General features: G+C 43.5%; 1 protein-coding gene across 1 annotated transcript in view; it reads right to left on the reverse strand.

Moving 5' to 3' along the window:
• The window catches only part of GBE1 (1,4-alpha-glucan branching enzyme 1), a 594,445-nt gene that overhangs the window by 456,063 nt on the left and 122,278 nt on the right, over nucleotides 1–16,104 (reverse strand). The window contains exon 4 of the mRNA XM_086934076.1: nucleotides 2,750–2,840. Coding sequence (XP_086790202.1) covers nucleotides 2,750–2,840 — 91 coding nt within the window. The remainder of the gene's footprint in view (nucleotides 1–2,749; nucleotides 2,841–16,104) is intronic.

The following is a 16,104-nucleotide window of genomic DNA, read 5'->3' on the forward strand; positions in this document are numbered from 1 at the left end:
AAATACACATATTCAAACACAGAGACTTCTCATCAACCCCCTTCATCTATCGGTCTGTTAATGTGTCTTTCGCATTTTATTCCATTATTGGCTCTTGTCTGTGAATTAGTATGTGTGCATCCTACCTTTTATGTAGTCGACTTTTATGTACATGGCTGGCATTCCTATATGATTCTATTTAATGTTTTAATGTATTTTTACACCAGGTTATTTTTTATTTTTGTAAACCTGTGCACTACCGTTAGCATGTTTTTGAATTGATATCGACTTTTGCATACATTTGCCATAATAACAAAAATGAAAGTCATGTCAAAGGCACAGTTCTTGTTCAGATGTTAACCTGTATGTGCCCTGGTGTTTGTGGCATCATTACCTACACATTAGAGGCGGTTGTCTGTGTGCAAGTGGTGTTATGAATTTGATCTTTTTCCTCCCAGGCACACAGAGTAGTCTTTCCTTCCCATTTGATTTATTTGTAACATGGCAGTGTTCGGTGAATACGCTGGCCATTGTTTTTTGTATCGCTGGAAAAAGAGGGAGGGCCATCTTTCTTGCCAGGGGGTCATTCCCCCTTCCTTTAGAGGGTGGGTGTCTGGTTGCTCTGATGTTGCTGCTCCTGATGGGGTCCATAGAAGTGACGTTTTGTTTAGTCTTTTATTCTGTGGCCCAGCCAGCACCTGTCTGATTGTCAGCTTTGACTGTTTCCACCTCATTTCTACAGCACGTTCCTACCTCTTGTCGAGGCCTGAAGGTGCGTTGCAGTGTGGCGGAGCAGGGATTACTGTTGCACCAAGGAGCTGTATGCAGATTGGGAATCCTGGAGGTGTGGGTCATACCAGCAGGCTCTGAGTGGTGGTAGCGATTGTCATGGGATTTGTAGTGTGGGGGCTCTGTGTGTGTGTGGGGGAGGCTCTGTGTGTGTGGGGGAGGCTCTGTGTGTGTGGGGGAGGCTCTGTGTGTGTGGGGGAGGCTCTGTGTGTGTGGGGGAGGCTCTGTGTGTGTGGGGGAGGCTCTGTGTGTGTGGGGGGGCTCTGTGTGTGGGGGGGGGCTCTGTGTGTGGGGGGCTCTGTGTGTGGGGGGCTCTGTGTGTGGGGGGGGCTGTGTGTGTGGGGGGGCTGTGTGTGTGGGGGGGGGGCTCTGTGTGTGTGGGGGGGGGGCTCTGTGTGTGGGGGGCTCTGTGTGTGTGTGTGGGAGGCTCTGTGTGTGTGTGTGGGAGGCTCTGTGTGTGTGTGTGGGGGGCTCTGTGTGTGTGTGTGGGGGGCTCTGTGTGTGTGGGGGGCTCTGTGTGTGTGGGGGGCTCTGTGTGTGGGGGGGCTCTGTGTGTGTGGTCTGTGTGGCTCTGTGTGGATAGCTTTTTTTGTAGGTGGCTCTATGTGTGGGTGGCTCTGTCTGTGTGAGGGCGGCTCTGTGTAGGTGGCTCTATGTGAATGACTGTGGGTGGCTCTATGTGAATGACTGTGGGTGGCTCTGTGTGGGTGGCTATGTGTGTGTGGGTGGCTTTGTGTGTGGCTCTGTGTGGGTGTAAATGCAATAGGTCATGCATTTGCGAGCGATTAACCGTTTATTTAACGATTAAGCTATTGACAATGTAAATGACAATGCCATTTATTTATGCTACAAAAAAATCATGAGCAATGCCAATAGCTCTACCTTTAATAATGCCGAGACCATTGCATTGTAAATGCTTGTTTATTTTGCCCAGCTGGAAGTGAACATGAAAAAGCCCCCCTCACTTTCTGCACATTGCTGCTCCGGGCAGCAGGAAGACAATGTTCGGGTGCTGGTGGCAAACCACACCTGGACAAATTCAGCTTATTTTTTGGGGGACAGGAGGATCCCCCGATCTGGCCCAATAATTCCTGTACGATTGGTGATCCGGCTGGTTCTTCCTTCATTCCATCAGTGCTTGGAAATACTTAAAACTGTAAAATGTAAGTTGTTTTTCACATCTCGTTTTTCAAGCCAGCATTTATTTTCAGTGGTGGCTGCGTCTGAATAAGGGTGCTGAGGGGGGGGGGGGGGGGGGGGGGGGGAGGGGAGGGTGCTGAAGGGGGGAGGGGGGTAGAGGGTGTATGAAAATGAATACATAAACAGCCCTTCTCTGCCTCTCCCGATGCTGCATGCCTCTCCTCCCTCTGCTGGCAGCTCCGAAGCACTGGACTCTCACAGCCAAAAAGCAGCATCATGGGATGCTGGCCATATTCTCCATGGAGCTGTGGAACACACCCCATGGAGAACATGCTAAGTGCGCATGATGGTTTGGCCAGCCCTACAGGACCGATCAAGCCATCATGCTTACATAGGGAGGGAGTGCAAATCACTCCTGCTCCCTCTGTGGCAAGCCTGCCCGACCTGGTTATCATTATATTTTTCTTTTGCACTGCTAAACGAGCAATGGGGCAATGCTCCTCCACCTTAGTGGAGGAGCCGCCACTGTTTATTTTGAGAGCCATGGCACAGTTGTCTCAATTCATTAGAAGCCAGGTGAAATCATCTTCCTTGCATCACTGGAGCCTGGTTTTAGTGAACCAAGGAATGATTTAAATGTTCTACTTTTAGCTGTGTTATCAGTGCTCGGTCATAAGAAAAAATGGCTTGCACTACTGGAATACGATTGGTCTAAAGAGAACATAAATATTAGCAATAAATATAGCATTGTTTCTTTTTATATGGCATTGGTTAGAAGATATTCACAGTACAAAAAGCATTATAATGTCACCACATACATTAAAAAAATATTCGTGTTTACCTTGAAGCCGCAAAGAAACTGGTGATTTGGTAACCAAAGCTAGCATAGTATGCATGCTCCATTATAGCCATCATCTGAATACAATTATAACCTGTCAACAACAAAGTCAAGGCATTTCAAGAACATGTAACCATAAAAGGATGAATTCAAATAAATAAAAATCACAACTCTGCAGGAAAAACGGATACATTTTACAAGTTAACTTTACCTCGCACTATGTGCATAATCCAAGAAGCACCACTGACAATGTCTTAATTTAATTAACATATCTACATATTGCTCCTTTGGTGCTTTACATATAAATCAGTATTTTACCTCGGATTAGTAAAAATAAGAAACAGATTGAAACTAATTCTCATTACACGGGGGAAGAAATGTAGCCTCAGAAGGCATAAGGGTGTGCAGTGAACAGGACTCCTATCATCCGAAAATTGAAAAGCCAGAACAGAGGATTCTTTTAAAGGGAACGAGAATGGGGTGAAGTCTAATACTGAGAGGCAGTAGCAGCAGCAACAGTAATTAATATGTTCCCATAATTTGCATTTTAAAAAAGAACGACACTTTGAGCTGAAAAAAAATCTCCAAATATATGTGCCAAGCACAGTGCAGAAAAGAAAGTAAGAGGCATCCAATTTCAGAAGCATCTTGCTTGGTGCCTTCAAAAATGGATGGTCAAAATAGCAATTGAATCGGGAAAACAAGGATGGATGTGCAGGATGTACTACATAAAACTATATGGCCAGAAAGAAAGCTGAAAATAAGATAGAATTTGAGTCTATTACAGCCCATTCCTTCTTGCAAAGCAGGCAAGATCACCCATTTGAAGCTTTTAAGACACTGCCATGAGAAATATTGGATTTGTGGACCAGACAAAAATTTTTTAAAGAAAATATACCCAAGTCTCGCAAGGCATACATCTCTAAACACTATACATAGCAAGAAAGGAAATACAAATAAATATGCCTATAATCAGTGGGAGACCAGTTGTATTATTAGTATATCACATGGAGCAGAAGAAAATCATGACATGCCAAGCAAGGCAACGAAATGACAAATTAGAGTAGAGCAATGGGGAAAAATAAATCTCACTGAATTTCGAATCACACCTCATACAAAACCCTGCAAATGACACGGAGACCACAACCTGCAAGGCAAGCAGGTTTGATTACCCCATAACTAAAATCACTCAAATGTAGGATCTCTAAAACAAATTTGGAAAAAACGAACTGTTGGAAATGTGCTCTTTCTGCAGCATCACTACGGACTTTTTTGCTGAACTTTATCATTGTTGACTATAGAACTCTGTGCCCCCCACATAACCGACGGTAACGTGGTTGTGCTTATCCTTTCCACATGGTAAAGTATTCCTGAACTGACATTTAGTTAACTCACATGTACCTAGTGTATGGTGTCGAGAGTACCTAGTACCTGTAAATTACTATCAGTGGGTAGGATAGCCACTTTGGCCATTTTATTTTGTTTTTAATTCGGCATATCAAGTTTTCTTTGCAATGGCACTGTAAAACCGGGCTCCAGGCCTACTACTGTAGCCTGGCTGTGGATTTTTAAAACTGCAAATTTAACCTGCTTAAATAACTCCTTTTCACAGGCCTAAACCTTTTTTTCAAATATTAATAAGTCACTCCCAGTAAATCTTACTGCCCATTAAGGCAGAGTAGATGGAACTTAAAATTAGGACATTGTTTAATGTTAAACATGTCTTTACAGTGAAAATTCCATAAAACATATTTCCACTGTGGGTTGGCTGTTACATAGAGAAGCACTATTAAGTTTAATAAATGTTATCTCTGGCTAGGAACCCTAAAATTTTTTTATCTATGGACTTTTTTTTACAAACCCAATTTTACTGGTGAAGTTGGATTTGTAATAAAGAAGTGTACACCTGTGGTGGATGGACTTAAAGGCCTAAATTCAGTGGGTAAAATCATTTGCCCAGGATGAACCTTTTTGGTGAATCTGACTCATGCCCCATCGCAGTCCACGCCAAGGTCCTCATCTACTGCCACCATTGACTATCATTTGCCTCCTTGGTGCCATTTCCACTTAAAACTTTAAGACTGTATGTATATCAATGGCTCCCCTTAACACTAAATAAATTGTGTCATTGTGGTGTCATATTGTTTTGTTTATTAAATTGTATTCTATTTTATTCTTTTTGGGATATTTATTGTTTTGCTTTTCGATTATATTCTGCTTTTAGTACTGCATAAATACTTTACACACTACCTCCATGTTAAGCCTTTCTGCTCTGTTTCATAGCTATTGGGAAGGGGGGAGGCGGGGGTTCAGGTTTATTTAGGGACTTTAGTGGGTCACCCTGACAAGGATTGTGATTATTTCATGGGGTGGGTACTTATCCCATCAACTAATAACCCATTTTCTTTCACAAGCAAATGCAATGGCACAATTAAGCTCCAATACCACTCAATAATCCACACAATTGTAGCCTGGTTTGCAAAAAGATTTGGGTACAACTACTGGATTTATAAATCTGCTTGTCCAACCAAGGAACTGAACAGCATAACATCTTGAATAAGGGCTACAGAAGAAACACTTACTGCAGACAACCCCCAACTTCCAGATTCTTCCCCCACTTTTTACAATGCTGTTAGACCTGGCTTTTTCAGTGTGTTATCCCCAGACTTTCCTTTTTGGCCTCCTGTTTTTGACCCCGTTTTCGTTGGTTTTAGGACTTTGGGCACTTTTCCACTGCTATTCAGTGCTAAAGTGCATATGGCCGAGATACCCGCCACCCCCTCGCAACACAATCCCCAAGGATGGGAAACCGGAAACAGTTCTGAACTTTTGGAAGACGGGAGGGAGTGACCCTCCCGGCCGTATTTATTAAAATATGAAACAAAATTAAAAACATGAAAATAACAGTTTCATATTATGTACAATTTCATTTCCACATTTGCGATGTTTGGCTAACCTTAACATATGCTCTAATACAAAGGTTCTCCTAGCCAAACTAACATCCTACAAATATTAACTTGTAATTTGAAATTGTACATCCTAACGTTTAAGGGCCAACGGCAAGGTCGTAACCGGTGTCAAGATCCCTAAACCAGAAATGACCCCCTCACTTGTGAGGGGCGACCGCACAGAGGCGTACCTCAAGTGCCACTACCAATTTCCCTTGACTTGACGGGGGCCCCATTAAACTCGACGCCACTTAAAGGTCGTTCGAGGACTCATGTGAGGTATCTAGAAGGTAGCGTAGACCCCCCTCCCAAACCCCACACAACTTACCACATCTGCCGTCGCAGATGACCTGGCCCCGGGAAATTCTCCAGGAGGGGGCTGTAACCCCTCCTACCCAGGAAGGGGCCTTGACCGCCTTTCCTTTCCTTTCGGCGGCCCATCCTTAGAAGGAACCGCCTCCCCGTTGAGGGGCCAATGGCCACCTCCCTCGAGCGCTCCCATCCGTAATGGGTGACGCCCACTCATAAGGATCTAACAATTAGTGCTCACCGATCATGACCTTACCGCCCGACAATAAATACGACAAACTATCTAAAACTAACTTACTAAAGAATTATATATTATAAGCATGATTATTGATCAACACTAGTGCAAATACTTTATTTGAAAATATCCAATCCATGACCATCTTTATTGCAGATTCCAAATATCACGACAGTCGTCACAACCTGAAAGAAAATAGAGTCACCACATCAAAACTTTATTCACAACAAGTAGCTGTCCTCAGGGGCTGGTGGGTGGGTCAAAATTGGCTCTTCGTTCCGTCTCGAGCTCACGTGCAGCGAGGAGGTGCAGCTTCAGAGCACAGGAACAAGAGGATGCTTTCTTGGCTTGTTGCTCCTTTTATCCGTCTTCAGGGCGGGCGTACACCCGCCCCTGCCTGCCCCAAAGGGCGTGGCCGGCCGCGTCAGTGTCTAGGCCAGCCCACTCCAGGGCGGGGAAAAGGCGCGCCCCGGCTACGCCGCTTCGGGCATACCAGCCGAGGCTCGCCTCCCGCCCAAGATGGCTTCCCGGGGGGATCGTGGTACTCCACCATACGTTCGGGGGGACAGAATGGTCGCCCCTTTCCATATGCGCTCCATGTAAATTGTGTTTAAGGATTGGTGTTTCCATGATTAGCCTATTTTACTTACTACTAAGTCACTAGTACAGTGCACTGTGTGTGCCCTGGGCCTGTAAATCAAATGCTGCTAGTGGGCCTGCAGCACTGATTGTGTCACCCACACAAACATCTTTTGAAAGGGGTATCAGACCTGCCACTGAAGTGTCTGCACACAGTTTTTACTGCCATGTCGAACTGGCAAGTGCACCCACTTGCCAGGCCCCAGCGTTACCTATTATAACACGAGTCACCCTCATGGTAGGCCCAGGGTACCCTTATGGGCAGGGTACAGTGTATGTGAAAGGTAGGACATGTACTGGTGCGTGTGATATGTCCCAATAGTGAAATAAAGTGTATTTCGATTTTCACTATTGAAAGGCCTAGAATGGGAGCTACTGTGTAACATCTTACAAGTATAACTTCCTCTTTGGACCAGATAGGGCAGAAGGTTTTTAGAATGCCTGAACTCATGATTTAAAAATGCATCTCTTAGTAAAGATGATTTTTATACTGTGTGTTAGAAATTCCACTTTTAGAAAGTGGGTATTTTCTTGCTTAACCATTCTAAGTGCCTCTGATGGTTTGTGAATTGACTGTCTGGTTTTAGAGTGACAGGGGCTGGGGATGTCCATTCACTGCAGAATACCACTGGGGGTTGAGATGTGTCCTGCCTTTCCTGGGTGACTCGGAGCTGGGCTGAATAGGCCTGGTCTTAATTTAGAGTGGCGGGAAGAGATTTAACGTGCATCTGAACAGGCCCGGTCTCCCTTGCACAATGCTGTCCACCTCCAGCCAAGAAGCTGGGCCAAAGAGGACAAAAATGGTTTGGACTAAGCTGAAAGACTTGACACAAGTGAACAAAGGAAAATGTGGAATAAATATGGGAGCCAAGACCCCAGAACTTTAGAATATTGATGTACTGAGGCAGTCACGGACGGTATGACTCGCGTGTGTGGGGGGGGGGCAGGGTGGAGAGTACGCAGGGGGGGGGGGTTTAATTAAAAAAAAAAACCTGAAAATTAGCTTACATTTGCATTTGCCATCCCACGTCGGAGCCACAGGCAGCCTCCCTCCCCTAAGTCAATTACAACGCTGCAGTGGCAGCCTTTTTAGAGAAAATGCAGAGTGCGTATAACTGGTTTGGTTGACTCTGGGGCCAACCAAACAGTCAACACACTCCGAGTGGGCAAGCCACTACTCCCCTAGACTCTAGCGGACCCACCCACCCGCCCGCCCCCAACCAGGCACACCCTTCTGCTTTGTCGCAGTGTGAGAAGCAGAAACATAAAATGATTTTTAAAATACCATTTTAGGTTTCTGCTTCTCGCACTGTGAGAAAGCAGTGGGGCGACGCTCCTCTGCCCACATGGAGGAGCCGCTCCTGGACTAAATAAACTGCCAGGAAGAACAGCTGGAAGAGCTCTCAGGAGGAATACTGCCACTATGTTGTGTGTTTTATTGGGTTGGCCTGCAGTTGCTGCTTCTATCTTGGGCAGGGAAAGGACTGGACTATTCTTTCTGCATTCAGAGCATCTCCCAGAGCTTGATATAGAACTTGCCTCCTGTTGAAAGTCTCAGGGAAATCAAAGATTTTAACATCTTCTGGGTACCGGCTTCTGGAACTGGATGTTTCAACTGCCACAGAGGAAACTGGTAACCTGAAGCCATCAACGACGCCGCTGCGGGCTCTGTGACCCGGAGACACCATAGAGGGCACCACCGTACTTCGCACTGCAACCCTGGTCTAACAGATGCCGCTGCCTGTACCATGACCTGTGGACACTGCTCGTGGAGAACACGGAGCACCATCCCGCTTCAAACCACAGCCCTGGTCTCAACGCCGCTCCAACCTGACATCAACGCTGCTGCTTGCACTGTGGTTCGAGGGCACCACTTGTAGGTTACTTTAAGCACCACTCTGTCCCACACTGCAGCCTTGGCCCACAGACGCCAGTGCCATCGACTCCAGATAGTCAACTGAAGCCGCTACCTTCACTGCAAACTGTGGGCCCTGCGTGACGCATTGCCCTGTCTCACACCATGACCTGCCAGCACCGTGACGAGCACCGCATCATTTTACACCACAGCCCAGGTCTCACAGATGCCGCTAGATGAACGCCACCAAGCCGCTGCCTTCACCGTGACCAGAGAGCACCGCACACTGCACTTCACACCGCAGCCCCGACGTCTGCCGACACCAGCGCTCCAGACGTCAAACTCATGGAGTTCGATCTGCAACGTGTGCGACTTCAAGAGCCCGACGACTCCTGCACCGACCTCCGGTTCTTCAGAGCTGAAAGAGCGGTCATTGATGCCCTGCATTTCTAAAGGTACGTTTTTGCTGGTCTTCCCAACACTGTAGCAGGCCTGCGAGGCCCCAGTAAGACAGAACTGTTTGGATTTGTTTTCTCACGCCACTGTGATAGCCCCGGAAAGAAGTATCAACTTCAAGGAACTGTATATAAAGTCTATTTATGCTTTATTAGTATTGTGGATTACTGTGTGTTGGATTTTTATCGTTTTTGTCTAGTTTTACACAGATAAACATTGGAAATTTTTCTAAAACTGGTGTAGTGTCCTTTTGTAGTGTTTTCACTGTATTATTGTGAGTTATAGGCAAATGATTTACACATTGCCTCTGAGATGAGCCTGACTGATAGTGCCAAGGGGGTGAGCAGGGGTCATTTTAGACGTGTAATCCCCTTATCCTGACTAGAGTGGTGGATTCTGCCTGGTTTAGGTGCAAACCCTAGTCAACCAGAAAAAGCCATTTCTAACAAATCCACATTGCCCATTCTAGATGGTACGCTCGGGATTTGATGATCATGGTCTTCAGCTTGGGTAAATGTTTTTACTTAGTGCATTTTTTTAAATGTGACTGAGCACAGTACAGGAAGAAGAGCAGCATAGTACATAATATAAGTTAGTTGGTCTTAGAGGTCACAATTGGTTCACAGGCAATCATTTGAAAAAAAAAAACACGAGCAGAAATTGGTCTTTACAACAAGGTGATAATGGCAAATGTTCAAGAACGGTAAAAATGAATAAATGTGAGGGGCAGTCAGAGTAAAAAGTCTGTGTGGAGGGTGGATTGTTGGGGGCGGAAGGGGGTCAACTTTAAGTGGCAGGATTATTTTGTTGTAATTTTCAGGTTTTTATCACGCTTAGACCGACAGATCATACATTTAATATTCCTTTGGAGCCCAGTATGTATCAGGATCAAATAGCGCGCTAAAGATTTATTGGAAGAAGCTCATCAATGTGCCACCTCTGGGTTGATACTAAGGAAATCAAATGTTTTATATTTTTAACATCAGTTGAGAAAAATACGTTTGTCTCAGTGATCTGAATAAACCTACATTTTTTAAGCATTGTGAGGAGGTAAAAAGTCAATACAAATGCGAAGTACTCAAATTATTTCGCAAGCAGTAGAGAGTATGCACACAGTGCAAAGATATCTCTTCCTAATAAGGAAACCTCAAGATCTTAAAAAGAGAATTAAATTGCGCAGAATTTTCTACTAAAACAGTGAGTGTTATTACAGTCCAAGCATGCCCCAAGTTTCATAAGCTATACCGCATTTATGAAAAAGAACTATTACCAGCAGCTCTGAAGGGAAGCTAGGACTATGACATAACTTTTAAACATCTGATACACTGTTGTATGCCAGCACTATACTTCATAAAAGAGCCAAGATAGCCACATAATTGCGAAAGGCAAGCTAAACAACTACCCAAAGCATACACTAAGTTTTCAATACAAACCTCCTTGCAGGTCATAACCTGAAGCTATTCCTCCAGCATTTCACAGCCTCTTCAATATGTTGATCCGGTGATTGCAGGCGAGGCCCACCGGCACTCATTTTTGGGGACTAACACTTCTTTTTAGGCATCTGACTTTATCTGACTTAGAGCAAGACACAGAAACACACTAAAGTGGGACAATTGAGGAAAACCAAGATGGAACAACAGTGACAAAGCGAGAAAGCAGGGATGAAACAGAACCTAAAAGGCAATCCATCCTAAAGTAGTTCTTCCTATTCGGGTTAGATAAAATGCACATGTTCAGGAAGGTAACACGTGAGTTGAGAATATGTATGGGATTTTTGAGAAAAAAAATACGTTTTTGAAATGGGTTCTATAGATGGCAGTACTTTCCACCCCATCTAAGTAGGGACCCACACTCTAACTAGGGTTAGTGTAGTATACACTAAGTTAACCTGTGCTCACCCTCAGGTAGCTTAGCACAAAGCAGTCAGGCTAAACTAAAGAGGCTATGTGTAAAGCATGTGTGCACACACACTAACACAGTGAAATCACAACGGTACTCCATTCCAGTTTACCAAAATAGCCAATACTTATCGGAGTAAAACAAGACCAGAACACCAGCATACACAAGTCAAGTCATGAATCCTTCAATTTTGAATGCAGACATATTGTTTAGAAAACAATAGCTCCAACTGGGCTATTTGGTCGGGCATGACTGAGGCAAATCCACAAGTTCAGGCTGACTGCAATGGATCGCTGGCCGGCTACAGGAGTCATACGGACCAGAGTACAGTACCTTGGACGCACTACAAAATCAAAGATGGTGCGCAGAGAAAGTGAGGCATCAGGAAAACAGTTGATGTAGTGGTTCTTTACTGCTATCCAGCTTATTGGCAACTTGGTGCTCTGGGACGATTCAATGCACAAAGAAGGTGCACCATCACTGTAGCATAGTCCTGCAGTAATTCCTAAAGACTGTGCAGGGTTGTTGAGCCGCTAACACCAGGGACAATGTGGGACTCAGGGTAGGTGATGCGCCAGTTCAGACTAGTTTTTGTTTGGTAGATTTCCTTCGAATTAACTTACATTAAGGAAAATTTAGATATCTGGCTAGAGGTCCATGAGCCTATACTGAATTAAACAGTTAAACAGTTAAGAGAATAGTCAAATGTGTAAACACATCCCACATACATATAAATACTTTATGTATGTGTTTGCTTTAAGAATACCCCATTGTGAGTCCTGAGGAGCACCCTCAAAATAATATTGGGTTTGAAACATGTCAACAGTGTTTAAGATCAGAAAGTGCAGGAGAGTGAGATTACTGGCACACAAGGAATGGAAATAAAAGACTGAAAAGATAGGCCCCTGTCAATAGCCAGGCTGCATACAAACTTGTCTGAGCGCCAACAGGAAGGAGCGAATTGAATGAAACAAATTGTAGTAGCTCCTACTAGAAGATAATATTCAGAACAAGGATACATGTGTTTTCGGTTTACACCAAGTATGAAATGTTTTATTTATGCAAATATATATGTAGCAGCTATGTTTTTTTGTCAAACGTATTGTGGGTTACCAATACTGATGGACTTGATGTAATGCTAGCTATATATGTTGGTTAACTGTTTATGATGCTAAAATGATTGAAAGGTTCTACAACAAAATGAATAAATGGTGGTTGCAATAATTATTGTGACCACGAAGTTTAAAATTGAATGTGTTAAAGGATCAGCAGCATTGGCAACTTCAGTTCAGTTTTCAGTGGCATAGCCTTGCTGATGCAATATTGGCCCAATCACTATTCTTGATCCAATCTAACTTTCTAAAAGTGGCATTTCCAGACAGGTCATTTAAAAACGAACCTAACTAGAAGATGTGTTTTTAAATTGTACGTCCAGGGACACCCATCTCCAATTTTCCATCATCTCTCAATTGGAAGATACCTGCGTAAAATGCTAAAGGGCATTTTACAAGCTATTTTAGCGTTTTTTTAGTACCAGGAAATGTAAGCACATGTCCCACCTTTTAAATACACAGCACAGGCCCCTGGGGCTACCTAGGGCCTACTTTAGGGGTACCTTACATGTGGTAGAAGGGAAGGTTTGGGCCCGGCAAGTAGGTGTACTTGCTAGGTCGGCATGGCAGTCCAAAACTGCACACACGGTCTCTGCAATGGCATGCCTGAGACATGTTTGGAGAGTTACTCATGTGGGTGGCACAATCAGTGCTGCAGACAAACTAGGAGCATTTGGTTTACAGGCCCTGGACACATGTAGTGCACTGTACGAGGGACTTACTAGTAAATCGAATATGCAAATTATGGAGAAACCAAATGCCATTACATGTTAGACACAGAGCACATGGACTTTGGCACTGGTCTGCCCAGAGTCCAAACTCCAGCAAAACGAAATACAGCACACAAAAACAGGAGGCCAAAAGCAAAAAGACAGCGGAACCATGCCAAAAGATGCCAGGACTAACAATATGTAATGTGGTGAGTTCGAATGTATCTATTTAACACATGAAAAAATAAATGCAAAAAAACCTTTACCCACTTTACTACCAATCATATTTTGTGCACATTTTTCAAATGTTAGAATTGTTTTATACCTACTAGTCACACATTTTTAGGTATAGGAATTTTAAATGTGTATGTAACTGTTGCAGTGTGGTTGGTTATGGAAGACAGAAGAAAAGAAGGGGCACATGCATCAAGCTAATTACCGGTCGTAAACGGGCCCATTCGCGGAATCGGCCCCTTTACGACTGGTAATTAGCCATTTGGGATGCATCAAACCCAAATCCATTTGCAACATAGGCAACTTGCGATTCCCTAAATACAAGGCAAAAAGCAATCTCAGATTGCGACTTTGCATGAAGGAATTGTAAATTACCATCAACTTCAAGTTGATGGTAATTTGCAATGCCTTAGAAAAATGCAAAAAAATTGCATTTTTCTAGGTGCCATGTGGCATACACAAACGCCCTTGGGGAATATGTGTGTGCCACAAGCGCACACATGACAATTTTAGGGGTGCATCATGGTGGCCTTCTGGCCTCCTAAATTGATTGCGCAATTTGTGATGACCTTTTTGCTAATCAAAAATTGCGAATGGTTTCCCGTTCATTCCTATGGGTATCTAGGCCCGTATGAATGAATAGAAAGGCATTCCGTATTAGCGAATCGCAATTTGCTAATAAGGAATGTGTAGGAATCGCTATTTATTTAGCTATTCCTACATGCATAAGGAATTGCGATTCCTAAATAGCGATTCCTTAATCATCGCTATTAAGGAATCGCAATTTCTTATGTTGATGCATGAGCCCCTAAGTCTAATAAATGGCACACTCCCTACTCCTCCTTTAGGCCACAGGCAGGGTTTTGGTACCTTTTAAGACACTTTTCTACTTGTAGTTCTCAAACACCTTTCGAGAATCAGAAGATTTTTATGCGCTTTAAAAAACCTTCACAATGAAAAAAGCCACTTCTGAGAATAGAACTACCATTTCAGCAGGTTAGACAGTGTTGATCGTTGTGCTGGAGTCTGACATTCCCAATAGCTATTGGAAGGTCAGTTTCTGAAGTCATCTACATATGACTAGATTCACTGCATTTATCTAGTCTAATAAGCATCAAGTGATATGCAAATATAGGCTCAAACTGACTGCAGAATATTAAGTTTGCAAATCTGCATGTCCTGAACTTCAGTTGCACTTTTAATATTTGCAGGGCAGGTCTTGAAAGCAAAGCACAACTAGCGGACGGCATGTAAGATACCCGTGCTTAACAAAGGTTCCTGTAGATGTTCGTTTCACACACATTGTATGTGTATCTTCAATCATGACATATTTCAGTTCCCATTCACTTTCCCCAAAGGAACTTTTCAAAGGGGACACATTAAACACATTTGGCGCCGTTCTCAGCGTGTTTAAAAAACCAAGGCAACACTTTATTCCCAGGCACCCCCTTCTTTTCCACAGGCAATCAAACGAGGACACACAATTTCAATGATATCGCCGCAGCACATGAAAGGACATTTCTATACGAACTTTAAGATCATCAAATATATATGTCCCAGGAGTAGTAATCTGAGGGGGCGAGTTAAAGAATAACCTTCAGGTTTATTTGAAAAGACGGAATCTCTTTACGCTTTGGAACAGGGCTAATTGTAATTTAAAGTGGAAACCTATTGCTCCGAAGATTTCTGCTTAATTTATTTATCCGAGATTTTTTGATGGGTTTTAATGACTCTTACCAAGCTGCACTTAAAGCTACTGTTCAGGGAAAGCTGGTATGACGGTCTGTCGAAGCCCAGAAGAGATTATGCAGTGCTGTGACAGCACGCTTCTCTCATTTTTGTCAATTTTTGAAGTTAGCCTCTTTTCAGATATCTTGGGGACAAGCAAAAAGGCTCAAGACTCATGTTGCCTATATAAGCTTCCTCATTCATTACTAGAAAAATGTACGTAGTCCGATACCATATAGTACTTTTGTTAGGCATTTAGGTACCATGGACCACCTTCATGACCTCTTCTTAAAAGTCCTCCTCTTTGATAGGCGTTTGTGGTGCAAGAATAAACACTCAAAAAATAGTACAGTTAAACAAAATAAGGGACATGTTCATGAGAAAGCTCGAAAATGTTTTTGCCAACCATTGCAATAGGTTTGAGCCGCTATGAAAAGCTGTAAAACCATTGGTCACAGCAAACGTAAACACACAGTGGCCACTCCCAACACTCAGTGAGGCATTTAAGATTTATGATTTAATTTAAAAGACTATACTCCCAGCCTCCTCAATTTGATTCAAATTTACTTTGACAAGTAACTTCCTCTTGCACAGAATAGTTTCTATTGTTAGACTTTGTAGAACATCGTCTCCTGCCCTAGTGCACTCGGACCACCACAGCATTCTCTAATCTGAGCCGCCATCTCTGAACATCAACAGTGCTAACACAGTCACGTCTTCAAACTTTTCAGCCCCTAAATACCACACCCCTCTTCTAAATCCATGAAACTGGACAATGTCCCTCAGTTTTTAGTTTCCCATAAGTGGTCTATAAATGTTAACAAGATCAGACTAATTATTTCTGCCCACTGACCTTGAAAACAAGCAAATGTTCCAACACTTTTACAGGGAAACGTATCTTGGGTTCAAGAGAGGGCCCAAAGGGCAGTGGAACTGTCCCAACCGTTGAGGATTTCTTTTTATTGGATTATAATGTTAATCCTATAACCTTTGAGTGTCGGCCTCTAACGCAGCTCTATTTTACCGTCAGCAAGCCAATCCTATTTCTTTCTCCAGGGAATTATTTTCACACCTTAAACAATCACTGCAAGTGGAGAAAGGGGCCCTGGCAAAAACTGGTTTAACTACTGTGCAGTCCTTTCAGAAAGAGAAATAATTTTTTCAGCTTATTGACTATACGTCTGTTCTACTGATTTGAGATTTCGTATCTGAATTTATGATAACTGGAACTTT

This window comes from Lissotriton vulgaris, chromosome 8 (genome assembly GCF_964263255.1).
Source record: "Lissotriton vulgaris chromosome 8, aLisVul1.2, whole genome shotgun sequence".
NCBI lineage: Eukaryota > Metazoa > Chordata > Amphibia > Caudata > Salamandridae > Lissotriton > Lissotriton vulgaris.